Raw genomic sequence first — 21,772 nt, 5'->3', positions numbered from 1 at the left:
CCCAAAGGCACCATAAATTCTGATAGAATTCTGATTTTCGTTCAGAACGTCTTCTGTTTGACTTTCTGTCGCACTAATATGGAGCCTGCCAACGTCCGGTGGAAATGCAATCCCCAGCTCGCCTTCGATTTGTACATTTCAGTAGGTGTTAAGTCGGTTATTTGTAATATAGCGTTAAGTAGACACGGGTAATCCAAACGCATAGAGAGATAATTATAACAAAAAGAATACGATACATTGTACATTGTCCAGGAGGAGGAGGAGAGGAAGGTGGAACGTCGTTCATCACCCTTTTTACACCATTCGATGTAATTAGCGTTAATTAGTTCAATTTACTGAAGCTTCAACTGAAAATCAATTCGAAATTAATTGCCACCTCTGTAGAGCCCAAAAAAACATACACTTACTTTACTCTAAGAATAAATGTACTACATACAATGTATTTGTATTTGTTTAACAAGTTTTATTGTAAAGATAATGATAATAATATATCGGATAAAGTAAATTGTAAAGCAACAAAATGCAATCAATACTTGGACTTGCAACTTATTTTGCACAGGTGATATGTTCATGAATTCCTAATAATTGACATATGGGTTCAGAATCGCTATTTATCAGTCCTTTCCGGCTTTACTTACGGATTTGGGTTTAATATAGTTCTGGTTTCTATAGTTGCCTTTTTTGGTACATAAAGTTTCATTGCACATGTATAAACTTCACTTTAACGAAGGTAAATAATATTTTATATGGACTGTGACAAATTGTTTCAGACATTCACTAATACTTATGGAAAATTTTCCCAGTAAAACACAACATACATATAACTTCTTTGATAACCAGAACAGCTCAGGTAAAATCTGTTAAAATATCTCTTAAAACCGGAAAAGGCCAGTTGGATTCAATATATATTATTTATTGCTCTGCGTCAAGTACTGATGTCCGGTGGTCGCCCACAGCTCATCCACATCCTCCAGGCTCTCGCGCCACAGCTTCTGAAGGAGTTTCCATCCCTGTTCCTGGGTAACCAAAAGGTAATCGTTTGTGGGATGCAGTGTGTGGGTGTAGAGACCCATTACCAGGCTCTGAACCAATCGGGCAGCCACACAATATTTGAGATGAGCCAGTTCGGAGTTCTCGATGGGAATACCACTGGTGTAGCCGGCCAAAAAGATACCTCCACTGGCCAGATCGTTGGCCTGCAAGATCATATAGGTAAGGGCGACTCCAATTTCAAAGATCAGCGGCGATTTGCTCGTATCCCCGAAGTCAATAACTCCCTTGATGGTGTATTCGGTTTGATTGGGGGCCTGCTCTACAACTATGTTCTGTTCGTTGAAGTCCCCGTGAATGATCTGGTGCTCCAAGGTGGGCAATAAACTAAGGACCTTCGATTCGAAGGCATCAATAACCTCTTCGCAGATGAGGCGGCGTTCCTGATCCTTCACCACATACAGAAATTGCCTCAGTTCCGGAACACTCTGCAGCATCCACAATGTCTTGTGCGTTTCGTATGCCTGGTGGGTAAAATTCTTAAGGGCCCGATCCAACCTGGCCAAGTATTCTCCACTGCGATAGAGCAGATGCTTCGTGGCCGTCACCTGGTGGAAAATTTCACCTGGTATATATTCTAGAAGCCGTACCACATTCGAATTTCCATTGAGCCGCTCCACCGAGTAATACTTCCCAGTGGCATTGGCTATCGGCCTGGGGCACTTTACATTCTGTTTCCCTGATTAATAAAATTTATTAGTTTAATTTAAGATAAGGTTAGTGGGCAATTATTACCCAAATAAAGCAGCAGTTGATTTTGGCCATCCACAAAGTCCTCTTTCTTGGAGTCCAATGAGTTCAGGATCTTAAGGACGTAGCCGTGTGGACAGTGGGTCACAATCAGGGGGTTCTTTACGTTGCTGTAATGGAAAAATTGTTTTTATTTATTTTTAAGTGACAAGTTTAAATAAACCTGAAGAAATATTTAATTACGAATTGAAATAATGATTTTTTAAAGATATATGAATAAGTTTAAAGATAAATGATATTTAACAAGTTTCAAAAAAGAGTTTTATTTAAAAATCCTATGGCTAGTTTTCAGTCTACAATGTATTGCTTAAATGGTTTACTTTATTTAATAGAAACCCAAACTAAAAATTTTCTATGACCAAATATAACTATAAATAATATATACAAAGATTTTATAGAACTAAATGAATAAAGTCTTCTAAAAGTCGTTTATAATAAAATAAATCTTTTATAGTATACTTTTTTAAGTTATAGTTAAGTATTCATATTTAAAAACCCATTGGCTACCTTTCAGTGTTGGTTAAAGTTCATGGAAAGACTTCCGTGTGAATGGCAGTTTGGTGTTTTATAGTTGCGCACTTCGTCCACACTGATGCATTGGAACGGAACATTTTGGCGCTAAAATCTGTGATTTTATTGAGTGTTTTTGCGTTTATTGTGTTATTATTGTTAGTCCAAATCATGGGCATTACGGGCTTAATCCCCTTTGTGGGAAAGGCCTCCTCGCAATTGCAATTAAAGGATATTCGCGGCAGCACTGTGGCCGTGGACACATATTGCTGGCTGCACAAGGGAGTCTTTGGCTGTGCGGAGAAGTTGGCGCGCGGCGAGGAAACGGACATTTATGTACAATACTGCCTTAAGTACGTAAATTTGCTGCTATCCTACGACATTAAGCCCATCCTGGTGTTCGATGGCCAGCACTTGCCGGCCAAGGCGCTGACCGAGAAGCGGAGGAGGGATTCCCGGAAGCAGAGCAAGGAAAGGGCGGCGGAACTCCTGCGATTGGGACGCATCGAGGAGGCCCGATCCCATATGCGTCGCTGCGTGGACGTCACCCATGACATGGCCCTTCGCCTAATTCGGGAATGTCGCAGCAGGAATGTCGACTGCATTGTGGCGCCATACGAGGCGGATGCCCAAATGGCCTGGCTGAATAAGACCGATGTGGCCCAGTACATCATCACCGAGGACTCCGATCTGACGCTCTTCGGGGCCAAGAAAATCATCTTCAAGCTGGATCTCAATGGCAGCGGTCTCTTGGTGGAGGCGGAAAAACTTCACCTGGCCATGGGTTGCAATGAGGAAAAGTATCACTTCGACAAGTTCCGACGCATGTGCATCCTATCCGGCTGCGATTACCTGGATTCACTGCCTGGCATTGGACTGGCCAAGGCCTGCAAGTTTATACTCAAAACGGAACAGGACGACATGAGAATAGCATTGAAGAAGATTCCTAGTTACCTCAATATGCGCAATCTAGAGGTGAGTTCTCGTTTAGGTTTTGAACGCATTAGCTAATTTACATTTTCCTTCCAGGTAGATGACGACTACATTGAGAACTTCCTCAAAGCAGAGGCCACCTTCAAGCACATGTTCATCTACAATCCTCTAGAGCGTCGCATGGAGCGCCTGTGTGCCTTGGAAGATTATGATACCGATGAGCGCTACTGCAGCAATGCTGGCACCTTTCTGGAGGATAGCAATCAGGCCTTGCATTTAGCCCTAGGCAATTTGAATCCCTTCTCGATGAAGCGATTGGACTCTTGGACACCGGAGAAGGCGTGGCCAACGCCAAAGAATGTGAAACGAGCCAAGCACAAGAGCATTTGGCAAACGAATTTCGAAAACCAGAACACGCCGACGCCGAAGAAACAAAACTCTTGTGCTCTGTTCTTCAAAAAAGTCGATTTTGATGGAAAAACTATTGACGAGGAAATAGCGGCCAATCAGCGATTGGAAAGTGCCAAACACACGGAGGCCCAGGTGTTTACCATGTACAGTTTTAAAGCCAAACGGAGAAGGAGTCCGAGCAGGGAAGAATCGTTGGATCAAGCGCGCACACCTCCTCCGTCGCCAGTGCAGAAGAGTCGCCACAATCCCTTCGCCAGGGAACGGACAGTGGAGGAAGCTTCCCAGCGATCCCCGGTGGTTTGTGAGAATGCTTCCTTGCTGCGTCTGCTCAGTCCCAAGAAGGTAAGTCCTTCGGGCGGAGGAGCTGATGAAAAGAGGGTTGATTCCCTCAAAAGAAGCATTTTCGCTAAGGAGCAAGTGCAGGTGCGCAGTCGCTTTTTTGCCTCACAGGATGAACAGACAAGGCTTCAAAGTGAGCAGCTGAAAGAGCAACAAAAGCATGACAATGACGAGCAGGAGCGGGGCTCAAGCTCTAGCCATAAAAAATTAAGATTGGAAAAGAAAGACATTCCAGAAGAGGATCAGGTGAGACAACGTTCTAACTCGCTAAGCAGTGAGAGAGAAACCGATACGGAAACCACTGCCTCTTCCCTCTTGGGATCACAAGAAATCCCGTCCATCCCGTCGTCACTAGAATTACAAGAAGATCCAGCCATATCTGAACCACAAACACCAACTAAAGGTAGTACAAAAATCAGCATTAAATCCCTAGACTCACTAGTGGATAACCCTCAACCACCCGCCGCTTCCGATGGAAACAACAACGAAGCCATCATTCTGCTATCCGACGACAGTTGCAGTTCAGAGCAAACTGCCTCATCCTTCTCATCAGCCACCTTGCAACGCCAGAACTCACTGCCATTTAACAAGCGAAGAATAGGACTGAGTAAACCCTCCACTGCAAAAAAGGGAACTCCTAAGAAAAAGACGAACGGCAAACTGGGACCCGTGAGTCAAAATCAAACCAAGCTAAGCATGTTTGGCTTCCAGAAGAAACCTGTGCTCAAATAGATTGCTATTTCTAGAATGTAACCTTTTTGTTCTGTAGATTAATCTAATTTATTAAAGAAAAGACCTGAACTGACTACATCAGTGCTGAATGCCATGAATCCATCAAGATAACAATTGTGATGCTGGCAAGGTGACTGTCGACTGCGTCACACTCAACTGCCGCGACTAACAACTTTAATTAAGCAAGGTATAAATATATGCTACACCCCGCCGCATTTCTCCGGCGCATTATCATATGTTTTCGTGTTACACAGTCGTGCTTGGAACTGCAGCTAAAATTGCAGTCAGATTAACAGCACAGGAAATAAGTTAGGAACATTTTAAGTATGATTTTTAAAAGGAAATAACTAATGATAAAAGTAACTGATTCATATATATTTAAACTTGAATGGTTCTTAATTTAACTTTAAAGTGTTTAATTTTTGTACTATTATTCTGACTGTAACTGTATGACTTATTTTCTGACGGCAGATAAACCTCCGGATGTGATGATGGGGGTCAACCCATTATTCATAATAGTGTCAGCGAGATACTCCCTTCGTATTGCTTACCTATCCTCCTTGACAAAGAAGTTCCGATCGTCATAGGCGATGATTTCCTTAACTTCGCTTATCGTGATCCCGTAGAGACGTCGTAGCAGGCTCTCCACATCATCGGGCTCCACTTTAGGCCGCACATCCGATCCGGGCTTGAGCAGATCGCTTTCCACAGCCGGTTTATCCGTACTTGTGCCATTTTCATTTCCATTCGAGGACGTCGCATTGTTCTCCTTGTTCAATTTCTCGGCTGCATCGTACGCATGATTCAGAGTATAGGACTTTTTTGACATGTTCGTCAGCTCTACATTGTTCCACTGCTCCATTTTATTTCGGGGCTCTATCGGAGACGCAAAAGACCAAAGGCCAAGAACCCGTAAGTACGCTAATATCAATTAGAAGGCGAATAAGAGCCGAGGTGGAAAATGTTTTCGGTTGCGCGTTCTACAGCGAAATGAATTGTGTTTCAGTAAGAGTCTCAATTGAAACGAGTTCGTCGACGTCTTCTCCATATCTTATTCGCCAGTCTGTGTGCGTTCAAGTACAGTCAAGCAACGCTTAATTAAACCTTGATTTTTGCATGCTAAGTTTTTATAGAAGATTGTTTCTAAATACAAAACATTTAATAATTATATTAAGTTTGTCGGTTGTATACGATTTTGTCTTGTTTCAGAAAATGGACTCTTACATTTTTAATAGCCATTTCTATTTTTGGAAATGTACATTAATTCAAAATCTACAAAATGACTTATAGTCATAAAAATGTTTATTAGGGTTTATTAATTCAACATCTACAACATGACGAATACAGATTTTTTATTCAAGTAAATTTAAACATTTAAACCTATAAAAATGGTTTAAACTCAATATTAGTACATTGTAGAAATGTGGTAACTATTAAATATGTTGGTACCAAATGGAAGTGATTCTGATCCCTTATTATTTTGTTAGGGATCTTATTATTGACTATATCTTTGTATGATTTTCTGTCCCCCAGTATTTGCTTAGCGAGGTCTGACTGTATCTGCGTAAGATTCTGTCCCGTGAGTTTTATTTCGTGTGGGCGAGTGTGTGAGCCTCTGTCGCCACTTGCAGCGTTAACTTGGTTATTTGCTTAATTTGTTAAAGCCAAGTCTGTTTGCATTTTGATTGTGACTTCAGAGCTGCAGTAGATGGGCTGTATTTTCGAAATTTTTTTCGGGTCTTATCGTGGGGACAGTGGTTGCCCAACCGTGGAAAAGTAAACTCCCAGTCGTGATCGGCTTTGGTTAACGCTCCAGTTGGAACCACATCAATTATAAAGGCATATACGTAAATCGAACAGATTGCGGGTATTAAATAAACTAATACGGAGTTGGCAGAAAGCAAAAAAAATTCAGGTCATAAATTTAATTGTCAGTGGAATAATTTGAGTATAATTTATTCGGCTGGAGAAAGGTGATGCTAATTGAAGCGAGTGATTCTCGCAGTTAGCCAATCGAAAGCCAATAGTTGACCTTGACTCAATTGCAGTTTATTGCTCATACGCAACGATGTACGTAACTACGATTTTCTGGGCTCACACATACCGATGCGAAAGCTCCCGCTCTCACACACACACTCAGTTAGTGGGGTAATTAAAAGCCAAATATATTGTGCATGTGAGACACGCAAATATGCACAGCTGACTGCTAATCAAGCACATAAACAAGCCGCCGAACACACATAATATACCTAATAAAACCCAGCTTATTTACCTGGCCACGGCAATGCACCTGTGTCTCCGAATGGGAAAATAAGTTCAACTAAACTGAGTAACTTAAAAAACAATGCGCCTGAAAACTGACCAGGCGTAAAGTCGGTTAGTTTTAGGCCCTTTTGCAACGGCTTCACCTCACCTTCAAGTTTGCTTATGTAAACAGACAAACTTAGCAACTAACTTTGATAATAACAACAGTGCAACACTTGAAAAACAATAAGTAAAAATAATAAACGAACTCATTCAAAAATTCAATTCAAAGCAATGTGCAGGCACGCCGACAAGCGAATGGCAACTGTTGCTGCTTCTTACGCCCCAACATCAGCTGATTTTCTATTTACATTCATCAATGCGTTTGTCAACACTAAAGGGCGGGAGATTTGAAAACTATGAGTAAAGCGCTTTATTTGAAAAGTCTTTGATAACAGCAAAAACATCAGTGAAATAAATATAAGTATTTCAGTACTGATGTGAAAGGATTGAGGGCAAATGTAAAAGCAAAAACAATTGTGCAATGTTTGATAATAAAGGTATCCAGCGCAAGATAGAATAAATATTTGATAACGTTGTTTTTGTTTTTCACCAAGCCGCCTTATCCAGTAATCTTATAAAAGTTCCCCACAACAAAGACTTCAAACAAGACAACTAAAACTAAATAAACAAAAAAGAAAACACAATAACATGTCCCATAAAAAGACAAAAAATAGCGTAGTGATCGATCGGGGTAGAGATACCCCATCAGACCCTTGGATAATTTCCTTTCCCTTGCCGGAGCACAAGGATCCGTCTCTGTGCCGAGATGAGTTCCTCAGCTCCTTGATAAAGGAACACGAGACCAGGGCGGAGTCCCTGAGGCCCCGATCGACAATCCGCGACATTTCGGTTCCTGTAGTTGTGAAGGAACAGGATGATGAGGTACAAAAGGGGGCCGAGGCTATGGTTGTGTTGCAGCTGGCCAAGCAACGCCAAGCAGGACCGCAAAGGAAAACAGTTGAGGAAGTCTTGGCCAGCATTAGAATGAGATCGACCTTGCTGGCTTCACTGAATTACCAATGCCAGAAGGCGGCCATCGAGTTCCTATCGGTGCGTCTGCTCAAGCAACTCCGCCTTTTCTCGAGTCCCTGGCCGGGAGAACTGGAGGAGATTCCCCATAACCTATTCAGCTGGTCGTTGGATGAGTTCATGAAGCGCCTGAACATGAAGCAGATCTACCTGGACGTCATCCGTCGGGAGCGAAGTGTAGAGGATCTCGATTGTGTAAAGTTCTGCAGGGATCTGAGCGAGATCGAACTTCTTATATACGAAATCCGTAAGGACTATCGCGACGATCAAGATCTCTGTCAAAACAGCATGCAGTTATTGCGGTAAGGATAGCAAGTCTGTTTTTTTCAGCTTATAGTTAAATATGATGTTCAAATAATCAGCTTTAACCCTTGGCCAAAAATTGTTTACCCTTACCTTGATCAGCGGATTTCTTTAATGATGTTTATATATATTTTCTTTCCAATTACAGGGACGCCCAATACAACACTAATGCACCCTGGGTAAAAACACTCAAGGCGAATCTCCAAGGCATGGATGAGCAAGTGTCTAAAGTCGCGCTTGTTAATCGAAGCAGTTCCTATAAGATGGACTCTCGTCAAACATCGGTTTTGGGTGATTTTGAGATCGCAACGGGTGAGTGTGGTTACTATATCATATGGGCGATCACCCATTAAAGGCATCACCTCTGCCCGCAGCTTTGGATCCCATTGAGGTGCGTTATCAAATCAACTGGTTACGGAGTTGTATGGATCAGCGTCTGATGCTGATAAACGGACGGGAGGAATCGGTGAGAAACGAACTGAGGGATACGGCGGAACACGCGTTGCAGGACCTATCGGTGCAGAATTCCTGCGAGCTCATGTATTCCCTAGAGCTGGGAAAGCTTAGGGAGAGCATTAAGACTTGGCAGGATCGACTGGACACCGATCTGGAGAGCGCCGACGTCCTTTGCACAGTTACAAAGCTTGCTGTCCAAAAGGTAAATGATGATCTGAAGTTCTACATAGAACTGAAGGATACGTACCTAAGGAAATTGGATGAGGTGCGAGCGCTTATAGCGTACGAGCAGATGACTCTTGAAGAGAGGGTAAGTTTTTGAATCTAGTTTTAGAGTTATTACTGATTAATCCTCCAGGAACATGCGGCTAACAAGAGTCGATTGTCAAGAAGGTCTACAAGGAAATCTGCAAAAAAATCTGAAAGGAAATCTGAAATAAAAACTGAACGAAAGCCTGAAAGGAAGTCTGAAATGAAATCCGAAAGGAAGTCGGAAAGAAAATCTGAAAGGAAGTCTGGAATAAAATCTGAAAGAAAGTCTGAAATAAAATCTGAAAGGAAGTCTGAAATGAAATCTGAAAGGACGTCTGAAAGGAAATCCCGAAAATCAAAAGTGTGATAGTATATCCTTCGATTTGGACCATTTTACTTATGTATGTTTGCAATTTACCAACGAGAACATTAAAAGATATAAACATTAAGCTCGAGTATCTCCTTAACACAAATTCTTTGGGTGAATGTTACAAAAAAATACAAAGCATGCAGGAGCTTTTCTGTTGCTCTAATACATATAACACATTTACAAAAGTACTCAAACCAAAAAAACATTAAGTAAAATCAAGACAAAACCAAAAAAAAAACAAAAAATATTTAAGACAAAAAAAATAGAGGGTTCCACCAAGATAAATACACATGATGGATGAGGTTAAGGAGCAGAAAGGAACCACATTTGCAGATGATCCTTTACAGATAAATTTCCCGTTGCCGGATCACCTTGATCCGTCCAAGTGCCGTGATGAGTTCCTCAGCACGATCATCGAGGAGCACGAGCGCCGGGTGAGTTCGTTGAGGCGATCGTCAGTTCGGGAATCGTTGGGGATCATAAATCCTCTGGAGATCGATGCTCGGGTGAGCGATAAGGGCGCGGAGGCTATGGTGGTGCGCCAGATGGTCAAGCAGCGCCAGGGAGCGACCACCAGGAAGACCATGCAGGAGGTCTTGGAAAGCATCAAGATGCGGTCCAACATGATGTCTGAACTGTATTACCAGATACAGAAGGCGGCCATCGAGTTCCTATCGGTGCGCATGCTCAAGCAACTCCGCCTCTTCTCGGGTCCCTGGCCTGGTGAGCAGGAGGGGATTCCCTACAACCTCTTCAGCTGGTCCTTGGATGACTTCTTGATGCGCCTGGAGGTGAAGCAGATCTATCTCGACGTCATCCGTCGGGAGCGAAGTGACGAGGATCTCGATTGCGTAAAGTTCTGCAGAGACCTGAGCGAGATCGAGCTCCTTGTACACGAAATCCGTGACGATTTTCGCGCCAATAGAGATCTCTGTCAAAACAGCATCCAAATGTTGCGGTAAGTGTATTTAGGCTTGTAGAACAATGAACTTTGGAGTGGTATAACATCTCTTGTTTTTTTTCATTGCAGAGGTGCCGAATACAATACAAAAGCGCCGTGGGTGAAAACCCTCAATGAGAATCTCAAAGGCATTCAAGACGAAAAGTCACGCGCCTTGCTTTTGAATCGAAGTAGCTCCTGTCTGATGGTATTTCGTCACGCATCCGTTATGGAAAACTTCGAGGACTCATCCGGTAAATGAGATTACTAGACCTAAATCTGCACTAAATTGTTTGTCTTTACTATGACTTCTCTCCGCCTTAAGATTTGGATCCTATCGAGATGCGTTATCAAATCAACTGGTTAAGGAGTTGTACGGATCAGCGTCTAATGCTGATAACAAGTCGGGAGGATTCGATGAGGGACGAACTGAGGGATATGGAGGAACAAGCCTTGCGGGACGAATCGGTGCAGTATTCCTGCGAGCTCATGTACTCACTGGAGTTGGGAAAGCTCAGGGAAAGCATTAAGGTTTGGCAGGAGCGACAGGACAACGATCTGGAAAACGCCGACGTTCTCTGCACCGTATCAAGGCTTGCTGTGCAAAAGTTAAAGGACGATCTGAAGTTTTACATGGAAGAGAAGGAAATGTATCTTCGGAGATTGGACGAGGTGCAGGCTATTATTGCCCAGGAGGAGAAGGCTCTCGGGGGTCGATTATCAAGGAAATCCGTGAGAAAGTCTGAGATAAAGACAGTGACACCGACTGAAATGGCTCCTGAGAGGAAGTCTGTAAGAAAGTCTGAGAGGAAATCTGTCAGAAATTCTGAGCGGAAATCTGAGAGAAAGTCTGAAAGGAAATCCAGAAATTCTAAAGTGCAATAGTACATCCTTTAATTTCTAACATTTTACTTACAATATACATAATTATGTTTGCAATTAAACAATTTACATTAATAAACTTGTTGAACTTGAGTAACAACTTTTCATCAATATGAATTATATATTTTTAATGATCTAAGCAAATTTCAATATCATATGAACATAATAGGAGACTGATTTAAAAAAAAAAATGTGACAGATACACAAAACCTGTCAAGTAACAAACACGTTAAATAAAAAAAAACAAAAAAATAAATATTTTTTAAGAGACGGGGTACACAAACAATAAATTAAAATGGATGAGGGCAAGGATGAGATAGAAACGGATTCTTCGTCCGATCTGTTTAACATACAGTTCCCGCTGCCGCAGCACCTCGATCCGTCCAAGTGCCGTGATGAGTTCCTCGGCTTGATCATTGAGGAGCACGAGCGCCGGGTGAGTTCGCTGAAGCGATCGACAGTTAGGTTCACGGCGGCCAGCATGTATCCTATGGAGACGCACTATCGGTTGAGCGAAAAGGGGGCAGAGGCCATGGTGGTGCGGCAGTTAGCCACTCAGCGCCAGAGGAGAATCGGTAAAAAGACCGTGCAGGAGGTCATGGAGAGCATCAAGATGAGGTCAAACATGATGGCCGAACTAAATATCCAATGCCAGAAGGCGGCCATCGAGTTCCTATCGGTTCGACTGCTAAAGCAGTTACGTCTCTTCTCGAGTCCCTGGCCGGGAAAACTGGACGACATGCCCTACAATCTGTTCAGCTGGTCGTTGGATCACTTCTTGCTGCGACTGGACCACAACCAGATGTATCTAGATGTGATCAATCGGGAGCGGAGCAGCGATGATCTCGACTGTCTTAAGTTCCGAGCTGATCTGAATGAGATCGAACAAATCATATACGACATCCGAGAGGACTTTCAAAGGAACGAAGACCTCTGCAAAAGCAGCATACAGCTTATACGGTAAGAGGTGATTTTGTAAATATTGGTATTCCATCATTAAAATAGGGTTTAGATGATTAATATATTGTTATTTTAAGTGATTGCAAGTACAATACGGATGGTGCATGGATTAAGGACCTTCAGGTCAATTGCCTGTTAAAGGAAAATCTAAGCCGCGATAGCCCGAAAGAAGAATCTAGCGATGTCCATTTACATAAACGTCATTCCATGATCATGGGTCGTTTCGAAGATGTTAGTGGTAAGTCAAGGATCTTCCTTACTCCAAAACAAATACAATCTATCAGATATATTTTCCCGCAGCTCTTGATCCGATAGAGGTGCGTTACCAGATCAACTGGGTAAACAGCTGTATGGATCAGCGACTAATACTTCTTAAAGACCGTGAGGAGAAGCTGCAGGAGGAGCTGAAGGATTGGGAGACCAAGCTGGGCCAGGATCAACTGGTGCAACGTAACTCGGAGGTAGTATACGCCTGGGAGGTGGACAGACTCAAATTGAGTTGCAAGGAGTGGCAGGTAAAGTTGGATACCGATCTGGAAAACATCGAGGTTTTATGCACCATAAGCAAGCTTGCTCTGCAGAAGGTCAAGGACGATCACAAGTTCTTATTGGAACAGGAGGAAATGTTCCGGCGAAGAATAGCCGAGGAGACGGAACTCATGGCGGCGGAGGAGAAAATTCGCCAGCAAAAACAGGTGAGTTATTATGAGCTATAAGGTGCTTCATGAATTTAGGTTAATAGCTAGATACCATCGTTAAAACATGATTAAATAAAAAAGTCTCAGTTTAATAGCAAGTTTAAATTGTTTTTCCAAATAGATACAACTTAAAATTTTTAAAGATCATTAAAAGTAATCTATATATTTTCTAAAATTTTTTGTAGGTAAAATCATCGGATGTGAAAGCGGCAGTAGAGGCCATAGAGGCGGTCTTTAAGCCAAGTGAACCCAAAAAGAAGGCAGCGAAATTCTAAAGCTCATCAATATTCGACAAAATGTATTTATGTTGGCAACCCAAACAAAATAATCAAAATCCCACAATGCATGAACTTAACCCCCAAAGGGTTGTTGCCTTCAAAGTCACTGTCAAAGGATCAGGCAAAATGGGGGTATTTATTGGTGGGGGGAAGTGCGCCAAGTTAAGGCAAACATTTACCATATTCATTATTATTGGCGGGGACAAATGAAATTACTGGCAAACGATTCCCCCACATGCCGATTGCAGTTTAGAAAATCGAATTATGTGCAGTTTAGTCGCCGTAGTAACCCACCTGGAAAACCAACTCCACATCGGGGAACTATTATATCCTCATGCATAGTTATTTTATGCGCCGTGGCAACCTGAAAGTTGCCGCATAACTTCGCCCACGCTTGTTGCCTGGTTGGGTGAGTATTATTTACGCTTAGAAAATAGAGAGTAGAAATTTTCCAACGCCAGTCGGAGGCGGATCAGGTTTACCCAGATAAAATCCATTGGAATGCCAACAAATCTGCGACCAACGACCAATGGCAATGCTCCCGAGGACTGGCAGGTTTTTGAGGTACTATTCGGTGCTGAAAATGACACGAAAACCGGAAACGGTAGGATGACCACAGTGTCACCTTTGGAACACCAACTTCCATCTTACCAGGTAAGCTGTTTGTCTGTCGCTAAGGTATCGTATCCCAATCTAAAATTAGTCTCGCCAAAATCGTGCGCCAAATTGCCATATAAACGTGTACACATCATATCAGGCTAGATTTATGTGAATTCGCAATTGAATAACGACTTTTGTTCTGTGCTTTTTATGTTTCAAATTTATGCGGTTGTTAGGGGAACTAATGATGTTTGTGGGGGGATTTGCATAAAATTCGATGGGTTTGGGGGAGATACAGTGGTAGGGATTGCTAAAAGGATCGTGAAAGGTGCATAATGAGCGAAGAAAAATGTGGGGGAAGTTAGGAAGGGATATTATTTATTCAGGAACGATATGAAAAGGGGGAAGAATTTATTTTAATTTTCGTAGCTTTCAAAGCATTACTTATGTATAATAAATTAAAGGACTATTAAAGATAAGTATGCTTTAATTTTTGAAGAAAAAGTACAATACTTTTTACATGATAAAGTTATTTTTAACATTTTACCTTATCCATAACTATTATCCTTTAAGGACAACCCCTATTGCCTGTAAAATTAACTTGGCCAAGCTTATCGAATGTTCAACACATTTTCAGTTCTCATTTGTCTTCGATGTTAGCCCCGTCCAAAGTGCAGACAATTGGCCAAAAGTTGCACACCTCATTTTCCGTTTCCGGCCAGGTTGAAAATTTCCATCGTATAGCACCTGTAAAACCTCCCTAAAACCCATTCCCGTAGTATCCGCATTCGCGTGCGTGAGTCCGTTGTGGATATTGCATTTGATACTTCGCCACTTGGCGCCATGTGAATGACCCAAATAATCCAAACAAACTGCAAAGTTTTCCGAATGTGTAAACGTGGCTAGAATGGTGTAACTCCACCTGAATCCTCTTCCTCCTCCTCCAAATCCCTTTGCCCCTGCCATTGAGCTCGTTTTCACTTGGAGCATAAATTTGAGCATTGTGTGATGTTATGTTCAGGTAAATTCCTTGGTTCCGTGCATCGGACTACCCTCTGTTGTTAGGTGGAGGTTGTTAGGCTTCCCGAAAGGAGTTTCTCCCGAATCAAAGCTCAGTTCTCCGACGGCTTTGACTGGGAACGGTTGGTTTAGTTTTTGGTGTGGTCGAAATCCGAAGTTCGTGGCTTCGAAAATGCCCAGTGAAAATCATCTGCATCACCATCACTTGGGACACAGTGGTGGTCTGTCGCCGCATCATCATCACTTGGTGGGGATTGGCAATCGATAGACAACATTGAAAGTGAAATCTAAAATGTTTTTGACGGGCAAGGAAGAACAGCAACCATATTTTGGTTTACTTAAAGAAGTGAAAAGTTCCTTTAATAAAATCCGCAAAATAAATAATTGTTTATCCATAGTAGTAGATCCAATTTTATTTTTGCCTTATGAAATTAATAAAAAGTTATATTTTTCAAAAATTTTTCTAAAATATTTTCCAAATTAAAAATTGTAACATTTTGTAGATAATTACAGTATAAATTTGCTTAACTAATTTTAAAATGATTTGAGTTTAAAGAACTTAGTCCAATTTAAAATATAACTTGAGTGCCCAAAGCACTTGCTAAAATTTTAATAATCATAAACTTAAAAAAACGTATTTTCATCAATTATTTCACAAGAATAATGAGGGGTTGTTGATATTTTTAGGCATTACTAAAGTTAAAAAAATATAAAAAGTATATTTGCCTATTTATTTAATGTTCTCTAAAGAAGAAATAGAGTTTTTAAAATATGATAGATGAGGTTAGGTATCCTAATATATCTGCGTCTTCCAGCTGGACACATCGTGCGGCAATGCAGGAATCACCGTGACAGAACATCATCATGGACTGGACATGACCACCACGTTGCGCAGTGAATTAGCTGCGTTATCCTATAAAAAAGAAAGACTTTCGGGAGAGGTAAGTCCTAGTAGATTAACCTTAAACTTAGATAAAATATAGAATATCTCTATACCTCTTTAAAGCTTGCTGAAACCCGTTCCGCGTTGTGTAGCAAGGATGCGGAAATCGAAAATCTGCGGTCCCAGGCTGCTCGGCAAACGGCTCTCATCGGATCCCTCCAGAGTCGTCTGCAAAATGCCGAGAGCAGGGAGCAGTCCGTCCAGGCCAGATGCGATTCCACCATTCAGACGGTTCAGCGGGAGAAGCGGAGTTCCGATGAGCGGAACAAGGAGCTGATCTGCAAGATACAGCACCTGGAAACCCATGTGGCTAATGAGGAATCCCAGAAGGAGCAGGCCAAAGCTCAGCTCCATGATCTCCTGCGACGCCTTAGCATTAGTTTGGGCATGGATGTCTGCGATGGCAATCAGAATTCCCATGCCACACCCGAGTGCATCATTTCTCGGGCTGAGGAAGTGATGGTGGAACTCCAGAGGACCAAGGCCAAGGTCAGTTCCACCTGCGACACCCTAAGCTCCTGCGAGAATGAGCTGCTGAACTTGAAATCGCTGGCCAACATCGAGAAGCAGCGTCTCACTGCCCAACTCGATGGAGCTGGAAATCATAATCATGAACTTGAAGGACGTTGCCGGCAGTACGAAAGAGATCTCCAGATCCAAAGGGATCGGCTAACCGAATCGGAAATTAATGGGGAGAAACTCAAGGAAGAGTTGCGTGGCTTCGAGTCGCGTTGCCATCGTTTGCAGAACAATCTGGACAGGATTCAGGGTGACCGACTGCAGTTCTTGAGGGGATTGAGCAATTTGTTGAATGTGCCCGAACCCTGTGAGACCCTGATTAAGGACAAGTTGAGGGAGACTCTGGCGGAGAATCAGGCCATGCATGCGGTAATACAAATTAGTAACCTATTATATAACTCAGTTAAACCCATTATTAACCCCCCAGCAAATGCATTCTCTGCGAGATCAGTTGAGCTCGGAACATGAAAAACTAAAGGAGGCCCAACAGACCACCGAATGTCGCCTCCGTTCTGGAGAGGCACAGAAATGCGAACTAACTGAGCGCTTGGAGAAATGCCATGCCGAGATCCATACTCTGCGCAAGGATCACATGGGTCTATCCGAGTTCCTGCAGCGACTGGCCAATGCGATGAACTGGAGCGAGTGCTCTGCACCACCGGCACTTGGAACCGATACCAATCTGATGGCGGAGAACTTGCTCGAAAGAGCCGAGAGACTCACTGCCCACTGCGAACACGAGGTGTCCCATCATCACAATCATCATCACAGCCCGGAAAAGGGTTGCTGTGATCATGGACATGGACATGGTCATGGCAAGCTTCGCAGGGAGAGATCCTGCCATGACATTTCCCTGAAGGAAAGCAGCAGTGTGTACAACCTGCAGAGACGAGTGCGGGTTCTCAGGGAGCAAGTGCAGCGCAGGGATCTCCACTTGGAGCTGCTGCGTCGCAAGTTGGCCATTATAGAGGACGGTGCTAGGGGCAAGTGCATGTTGCAGGGCGAACGGGATGAGGCCGTTTGCCGGGCCAAAAAGGCGGCCAAACAGGTGGACAAGTTGAGTGCTCAGCTGGCCGATGCCCGATCTCAGATAGCAGAGGTCAAAGCCCAGCTAGCCGAGGCCGTGGAGTACAAGATCACTTCTTTGGAACGGGCCAGGAAGATTGATGAGCTGACCACCCAGATATGCGATCTGGAGGACGAAAAGACGCGGCTATTGTCCCAACTTAATGCCCTTAAGGAGCGCCTCAAATCCTCCTGCGAGTCCAATCAGAATCGTAGATGTCGCGATGAGGCTTTAATCAATGTAGGTACACAAAGTTATTTTCAGAAATCATATACTATGTAACCCCTAAATTTCAGTCCATGCGCGATGATGTGAATCGCCTGAGCTCCCAACTCTCGGATGCCAATCAGCGCCTGTCCCATTTGCAATCCTTCCGCACTTCGGTGGCCAGAACATTGCATCTTAGGGATCTGCCGGAAACCGATCTTCTGCATCGTCTTCAGGCCCTGTGCTCCGCCCACCAGGAGTTCACAATGTTGTCCAAACGCTATGAGACAGCCTCACCAGTTGGGGATCATCCATGTCCTCGGTACGATGATCCTATACCACCATCCGCCCACTGCCGGCCACCAAGGGAGCTCAGTCCTACGCCCACTTCTTTTCACCACAAGGCAACCCTCCATTCCGGCAGCAGTCATCACCCACCTTCCGAGCACCATCATGGCACCAGCAGCCATGTCCACAATCATCATGGTCATGGTCATGGACATGGATCCCATTCGAGACGCCAGCGAAGTAAAAGCCGGGATAAACGGCTCCACGACGAGTGCTTCGACACGGATGTGCACCGCTTGCACCATGGCTGCAAGGAGGAGCTGCTGGCCACCGGTTCCGAGGATGACTACGACTTCAAGAGCAAATACTGCTGAAATACTTTTCTATGCATTTATATTTTTCCGAGAAATTTTAAATAAAATATTTTTCCTGTATTAAAGGAAACAACTGCCTTTGATAAATTATAATAATAATATGTTTCTTTAAACATTTTTTTTATTCTAAATTAATTTATTGGGTGGGAAGAAAGGGAATCAACAGCCTATACTAAATTCCGGGCTTAGTAGCATTCCGTAATCGGGAACTCTGTTTAAACCACTTAATTCAAATCCTTGTTACAGACATCAATGACCCGTTTTCAGACAAGTATCAGGCACATTTTTTGTAGGTTTTATAAATAAAAGATGAAAAATAAGATTATATAAATTTGATTCTTTCAGTACCAATTCCTTTCCATCACGTCTTAAATTATTTTGAATTTTAGCCTTTTTTTTCAGCTATTTTTGTGTAAAAATTGTGTCAGCACTATCTACATGTAACATTTTCAGTTTCCAGAATAAGACGTAAGAGCGCTGTTTATAAATAGTTCCTGGAATGACCGTTAAATGGTGAGATTTTAGCGCTTAAGTTGATTTGAAATTGTGTTTTATCAACAGCTGAATTCCGACGATATTAATATGCTTTATGGAAATTTCAAAATTCCATATCATCCAAAATACCGACTTTATTGCCCCCCAAAACACTTTAGGCAGGTCGCTCACCTGCCAAACAGAAGTTACCCGTCCATTGCAGCCTTGGTTGATTGACTCCTCCGGCCATTTATTCGCAGTGCCACCAGTTCCCTGGACCACCGATGGAATTATGCAAATAGGAAAAGTGTCAAATGCATTGTACCGCCTGCCGCAACACAGATGCCTGTCAAATAAATCAAAATTGACTGCTGCAACCTGTTTTTGCAACCAAGTTCATGCCCAGAGCAAACGGTGGCGCCTGGAAATGTGCAATTAATCAAAAGTTCAGTAAACGCTTTTAATACGAATCCATGGCAGTTTGAAGCGAAGAGTCAACGCCAATCAAGATGCATATTTTTGCATGTTCGAAATTACACAACACGTGAGTTGTAAGTAGTGTCCCATCATTATTTGCCGCACAGACTCGCCACAGACGACACCCAGAGCAATGAACTTGGGACGTCGAGATCGCCTCGGTTGACTTCTCTCCTGGTTCCCGTGGAAAGGAGGGAGGAGTCGCGTCTGCATTCAGAACATATGCACTTAAAAAAATTTGTATTCATTTTGTTAAATTAAATTCTTTACTTAAGATAAATTAAAACCAAACTGAAACCGAATTTCTATTTAGAAGTTATTTTAAAATATTTAAATGTTTCTCTATCCCCTAAAGTATTCATAAATATTTTACAAATCCATTTTACAAAATTGAAAAAAGGTTGTACTTAAAACATGATTAAAAAAAATTGTTTTTGGAATTTGATTTGTTATTATACTTTAAACTGGAAAATGTTTGTATTTACAGATTGGAAGAAAAATTGAATATTGAATTCCGAACTAATAAAGACTGTTATTCATTAACACTCATGAATTTGTCACGAGTTTAAGTATATTAGTCATATGTGTACTTAAAGTATATTTTACAAAGATTCTATAGGAAAGTTTTTATAACAGACAGCTAGTTTTTTTGTTTTAGAATTTGTGTAAGTGTTCAAAAAATATTTTTGTTTTAGGCAATTTCAAATTTTCCAACGTTTTCCAATGCCATAAGGAATTTTTTAAAGTGAAGAGAAGGCAAACACATCCAGAAAACATGTTTATGAGGGGGTCGAGCGGGTGGTGGCGATGCCACATGTGTGCCTTGTAGGCCCCTACCTCCCATTTTCTGGCTGATCTTGCCACATGAGCCGGGAGTATGAGTTGTTAACAGCGGGGAGCGCATTTCGTTTCGTTTTGCAATTGAGTTCCTTCTTCACCAACAGGTTTAACTCTTTGATCTGGTTCCTCTTCTTCCCGTCTCCCCAATCTCCTGGCGACTTTTGATCTTTCGCTTGGAGCTGGAGGAGGAGTTCCATAGTGGAGGAGATGCGGCCATTAGAGTCGCAGTCACTCAGGTGTGGTATAAGCCGCAAGAGAAGCCAGACTGAAAATGGGAAAAACGAAGACGGAGCCTAGCTTATAATTAATATCGTTGAGAATTTGATTTAACACTCTGCGTTCTTAACAAATTGACCGTGTGCCAGGGACTTAAATGCGTAATTGGAAGAGGTATTCAATGAAATAGTAGTCAACTTTAAACGATGATGTGAATATATTAGATTTTTTAGTTCAGCAGCAAAACAAATAATTTGTTTTTTCTATACATAGTCGTCAATTTAAAACTATTCACATAACTTGATTTAAATGTTGGGCACTTGAAAAATATCCACTTCAAGTTAAAACCCGCGTATTAACAGCCTCTTACCTTTTCACCCGACTAATCCAGTTCAATAGAATCTGAATATTGCAAATCCAATTTGGCTAAATCAACAGCAAATAAAAATAGTGACTTATTAATGAAAAACCTGGACTACAATTGTATGCAATTCAAATTTAATTGGCACTCTATACGAATTTTCCTGGACATTTTTTCTATTTCCATGTCAGGCAGATCGAATTCAAAAGGGTCAAATAGTAGTTAGATTTTTGTTTGCTTTTGCCCACAGGAAACTGCCATTTGGAATGCGTGTCCGACCAAAAACTAGGACACAAACTATGGAAATGCGGACAAGTTTAAGTCCACAAAGCCAAACACGATGTGAGTGCTACAGGGTAGGGTTCAAAATAAATATGTATGTTTATGCACAAAGGTTGGATGAGGGGAGAAAAGGCGGACGGGAAGGTCACAAGTGCCTTTGGTGTCATACCAAATTGTTTGCAAATACAGAACACGCGTTGAAAAGCTGCCATAAAGAAGAGTGAAGAAATGGATCTGAAACCTCTGGCAACGCCTTACCTTGAAGCGAAGCATCTACTTTTCTTTGGGATTTAATGGTTTTTTTCTAGCACAAAAGAGTCAGTAGCAGCATCATCTCTACCATCATCATCATCATTATCATCATCGTACGTTGGATGCCTGACTGGCATCTGAGATGATTTTAATGCTGTTGATTGTGGGCTTGCTTCGACATTTTAGCCAACTTGCCATCACCCTTCTTCTTGATGTAGTTTGCCGAGATTTGTTAAAGCCACAAGCTTCCGTTTATTGTTTGCTGGTAACAATTAAGCCGCACTTTTGCACCAGTCAACTAAAATAATCAAAATGTTTGCGGCTCACCCAGGCACCCACAGCCAAATAGAAATAAAAACTTATGCACTTTAAAAAAATAATAAGGATTTTTAAGTTTAAATAAATAAAACAATAAAATGTATAGTAAACAAATTTTAAAATATTATAAAAATGGCTACATTTTAGAACCAACAAAAATATTTTGTTTGTAAAGTATTTAATTTTAACTTAAATTTTTTAATGTTAACTTTGACTTGACCTTTTGAAAATTACATTAAAATATAAAACAATATTTTAAATATTTAAATCTTATATATTTGTAAAATATCAAAAACGTTTGTTCTGGGATATGACCCTCCTTTAATTTTTTTTTT

At 41.9% G+C, this 21,772-nt stretch overlaps 6 protein-coding genes across 9 annotated transcripts; 5 read left to right on the top strand and 1 right to left on the bottom strand.

The window, feature by feature from the left end:
• Window positions 1–442: 442 nt before the first annotated feature.
• LOC108013985 (hydroxylysine kinase) lies at window positions 443–7,281 on the bottom strand. Of its 2 annotated transcripts, none has more exons than XM_017079999.4 (4): window positions 7,139–7,281; window positions 5,277–5,601; window positions 1,786–1,910; window positions 443–1,729 (listed from the first exon to the last, which is right to left on the bottom strand). In XM_017079999.4, the coding sequence occupies exons 2-4, from the start codon at window positions 5,585–5,587 to the stop codon at window positions 909–911; spliced, it is 1,257 nt and encodes a 418-aa protein (XP_016935488.3). In that variant the 5' UTR covers window positions 5,588–5,601; window positions 7,139–7,281; the 3' UTR covers window positions 443–908. The 2 variants fall into 2 exon arrangements, with proteins under 2 accessions (XP_016935488.3, XP_016935495.3); XM_017080006.4 differs by lacking the exon at window positions 7,139–7,281 and adding an exon at window positions 6,998–7,097.
• tos (Exonuclease tos) lies at window positions 2,372–5,716 on the top strand. The gene is made up of 2 exons (XM_017079942.4): window positions 2,372–3,285; window positions 3,340–5,716. The coding sequence occupies exons 1-2, from the start codon at window positions 2,482–2,484 to the stop codon at window positions 4,723–4,725; spliced, it is 2,190 nt and encodes a 729-aa protein (XP_016935431.3). The 5' UTR covers window positions 2,372–2,481; the 3' UTR covers window positions 4,726–5,716.
• Window position 7,282: 1 nt separating the features above from the next.
• LOC108013940 (uncharacterized protein PF3D7_1120000-like) lies at window positions 7,283–9,521 on the top strand. The gene is made up of 4 exons (XM_070996361.1): window positions 7,283–8,363; window positions 8,513–8,676; window positions 8,739–9,130; window positions 9,197–9,521. Exons 1-4 carry the CDS (start codon window positions 7,681–7,683, stop codon window positions 9,437–9,439), a joined length of 1,482 nt encoding a protein of 493 aa, XP_070852462.1. The 5' UTR covers window positions 7,283–7,680; the 3' UTR covers window positions 9,440–9,521.
• Window positions 9,522–9,660: 139 nt separating this feature from the next.
• LOC108013950 (uncharacterized) lies at window positions 9,661–11,312 on the top strand. The gene is made up of 3 exons (XM_017079963.4): window positions 9,661–10,400; window positions 10,473–10,636; window positions 10,708–11,312. The coding sequence occupies exons 1-3, from the start codon at window positions 9,733–9,735 to the stop codon at window positions 11,265–11,267; spliced, it is 1,392 nt and encodes a 463-aa protein (XP_016935452.3). The 5' UTR covers window positions 9,661–9,732; the 3' UTR covers window positions 11,268–11,312.
• Window positions 11,313–11,488: 176 nt separating this feature from the next.
• Window positions 11,489–13,243, top strand: LOC108013959 (uncharacterized). The gene is made up of 4 exons (XM_017079975.4): window positions 11,489–12,224; window positions 12,302–12,462; window positions 12,525–12,919; window positions 13,108–13,243. Exons 1-4 carry the CDS (start codon window positions 11,560–11,562, stop codon window positions 13,195–13,197), a joined length of 1,311 nt encoding a protein of 436 aa, XP_016935464.3. The 5' UTR covers window positions 11,489–11,559; the 3' UTR covers window positions 13,198–13,243.
• A 231-nt stretch (window positions 13,244–13,474) lies between these two features.
• Window positions 13,475–18,264, top strand: LOC108013905 (coiled-coil domain-containing protein 170). 3 transcript variants are annotated; one of them, XM_017079913.4, is made up of 6 exons: window positions 13,475–13,609; window positions 13,677–13,854; window positions 15,636–15,761; window positions 15,827–16,651; window positions 16,710–17,588; window positions 17,645–18,264. In XM_017079913.4, the coding sequence occupies exons 2-6, from the start codon at window positions 13,702–13,704 to the stop codon at window positions 18,215–18,217; spliced, it is 2,556 nt and encodes an 851-aa protein (XP_016935402.3). In that variant the 5' UTR covers window positions 13,475–13,609; window positions 13,677–13,701; the 3' UTR covers window positions 18,218–18,264. The 3 variants fall into 3 exon arrangements, with proteins under 3 accessions (XP_016935402.3, XP_016935409.3, XP_036671906.3); XM_017079920.4 differs by having other exon boundaries at window positions 13,662–13,854; XM_036816011.3 differs by lacking the exons at window positions 13,475–13,609; window positions 13,677–13,854 and adding an exon at window positions 14,623–15,067.
• Window positions 18,265–21,772: the final 3,508 nt, after the last annotated feature.

Source organism: Drosophila suzukii, chromosome 2L, assembly GCF_043229965.1.
Source record: "Drosophila suzukii chromosome 2L, CBGP_Dsuzu_IsoJpt1.0, whole genome shotgun sequence".
In the NCBI taxonomy this organism is placed as follows: domain Eukaryota; kingdom Metazoa; phylum Arthropoda; class Insecta; order Diptera; family Drosophilidae; genus Drosophila; species Drosophila suzukii.
Note: the sequence above shows the minus strand (reverse complement) of the source record. Positions and strands in the feature narration are given on the sequence as shown.

Coding starts and splice junctions, on each gene's coding strand:
- LOC108013985 (XM_017079999.4), bottom strand. CDS start 5,587: ATGGAGCAGTGGAACAATGTAGAGCTGACGAACATGTCAAAAAAGTCC. Junction 1,911..5,276: donor TTCTTTGTCAAGGAGGATAG/GTAAGCAATACG, acceptor TTTCCATTACAG/CAACGTAAAGAACCCCCTGA. Junction 1,730..1,785: donor TCAACTGCTGCTTTATTTGG/GTAATAATTGCC, acceptor TTTATTAATCAG/GGAAACAGAATGTAAAGTGC.
- LOC108013905 (XM_017079913.4), top strand. CDS start 13,702: ATGCCAACAAATCTGCGACCAACGACCAATGGCAATGCTCCCGAGGAC. Junction 13,855..15,635: donor ACCAACTTCCATCTTACCAG/GTAAGCTGTTTG, acceptor TGCGTCTTCCAG/CTGGACACATCGTGCGGCAA. Junction 16,652..16,709: donor AGAATCAGGCCATGCATGCG/GTAATACAAATT, acceptor TTAACCCCCCAG/CAAATGCATTCTCTGCGAGA.
- LOC108013940 (XM_070996361.1), top strand. CDS start 7,681: ATGTCCCATAAAAAGACAAAAAATAGCGTAGTGATCGATCGGGGTAGA. Junction 8,364..8,512: donor AACAGCATGCAGTTATTGCG/GTAAGGATAGCA, acceptor TTCCAATTACAG/GGACGCCCAATACAACACTA. Junction 9,131..9,196: donor AGATGACTCTTGAAGAGAGG/GTAAGTTTTTGA, acceptor GCGGCTAACAAG/AGTCGATTGTCAAGAAGGTC.
- LOC108013950 (XM_017079963.4), top strand. CDS start 9,733: ATGATGGATGAGGTTAAGGAGCAGAAAGGAACCACATTTGCAGATGAT. Junction 10,401..10,472: donor AACAGCATCCAAATGTTGCG/GTAAGTGTATTT, acceptor TTTTCATTGCAG/AGGTGCCGAATACAATACAA. Junction 10,637..10,707: donor AAACTTCGAGGACTCATCCG/GTAAATGAGATT, acceptor CTCCGCCTTAAG/ATTTGGATCCTATCGAGATG.
- tos (XM_017079942.4), top strand. CDS start 2,482: ATGGGCATTACGGGCTTAATCCCCTTTGTGGGAAAGGCCTCCTCGCAA. Junction 3,286..3,339: donor TCAATATGCGCAATCTAGAG/GTGAGTTCTCGT, acceptor TTTTCCTTCCAG/GTAGATGACGACTACATTGA.
- LOC108013959 (XM_017079975.4), top strand. CDS start 11,560: ATGGATGAGGGCAAGGATGAGATAGAAACGGATTCTTCGTCCGATCTG. Junction 12,463..12,524: donor TCGTTTCGAAGATGTTAGTG/GTAAGTCAAGGA, acceptor ATTTTCCCGCAG/CTCTTGATCCGATAGAGGTG. Junction 12,920..13,107: donor AAATTCGCCAGCAAAAACAG/GTGAGTTATTAT, acceptor AATTTTTTGTAG/GTAAAATCATCGGATGTGAA.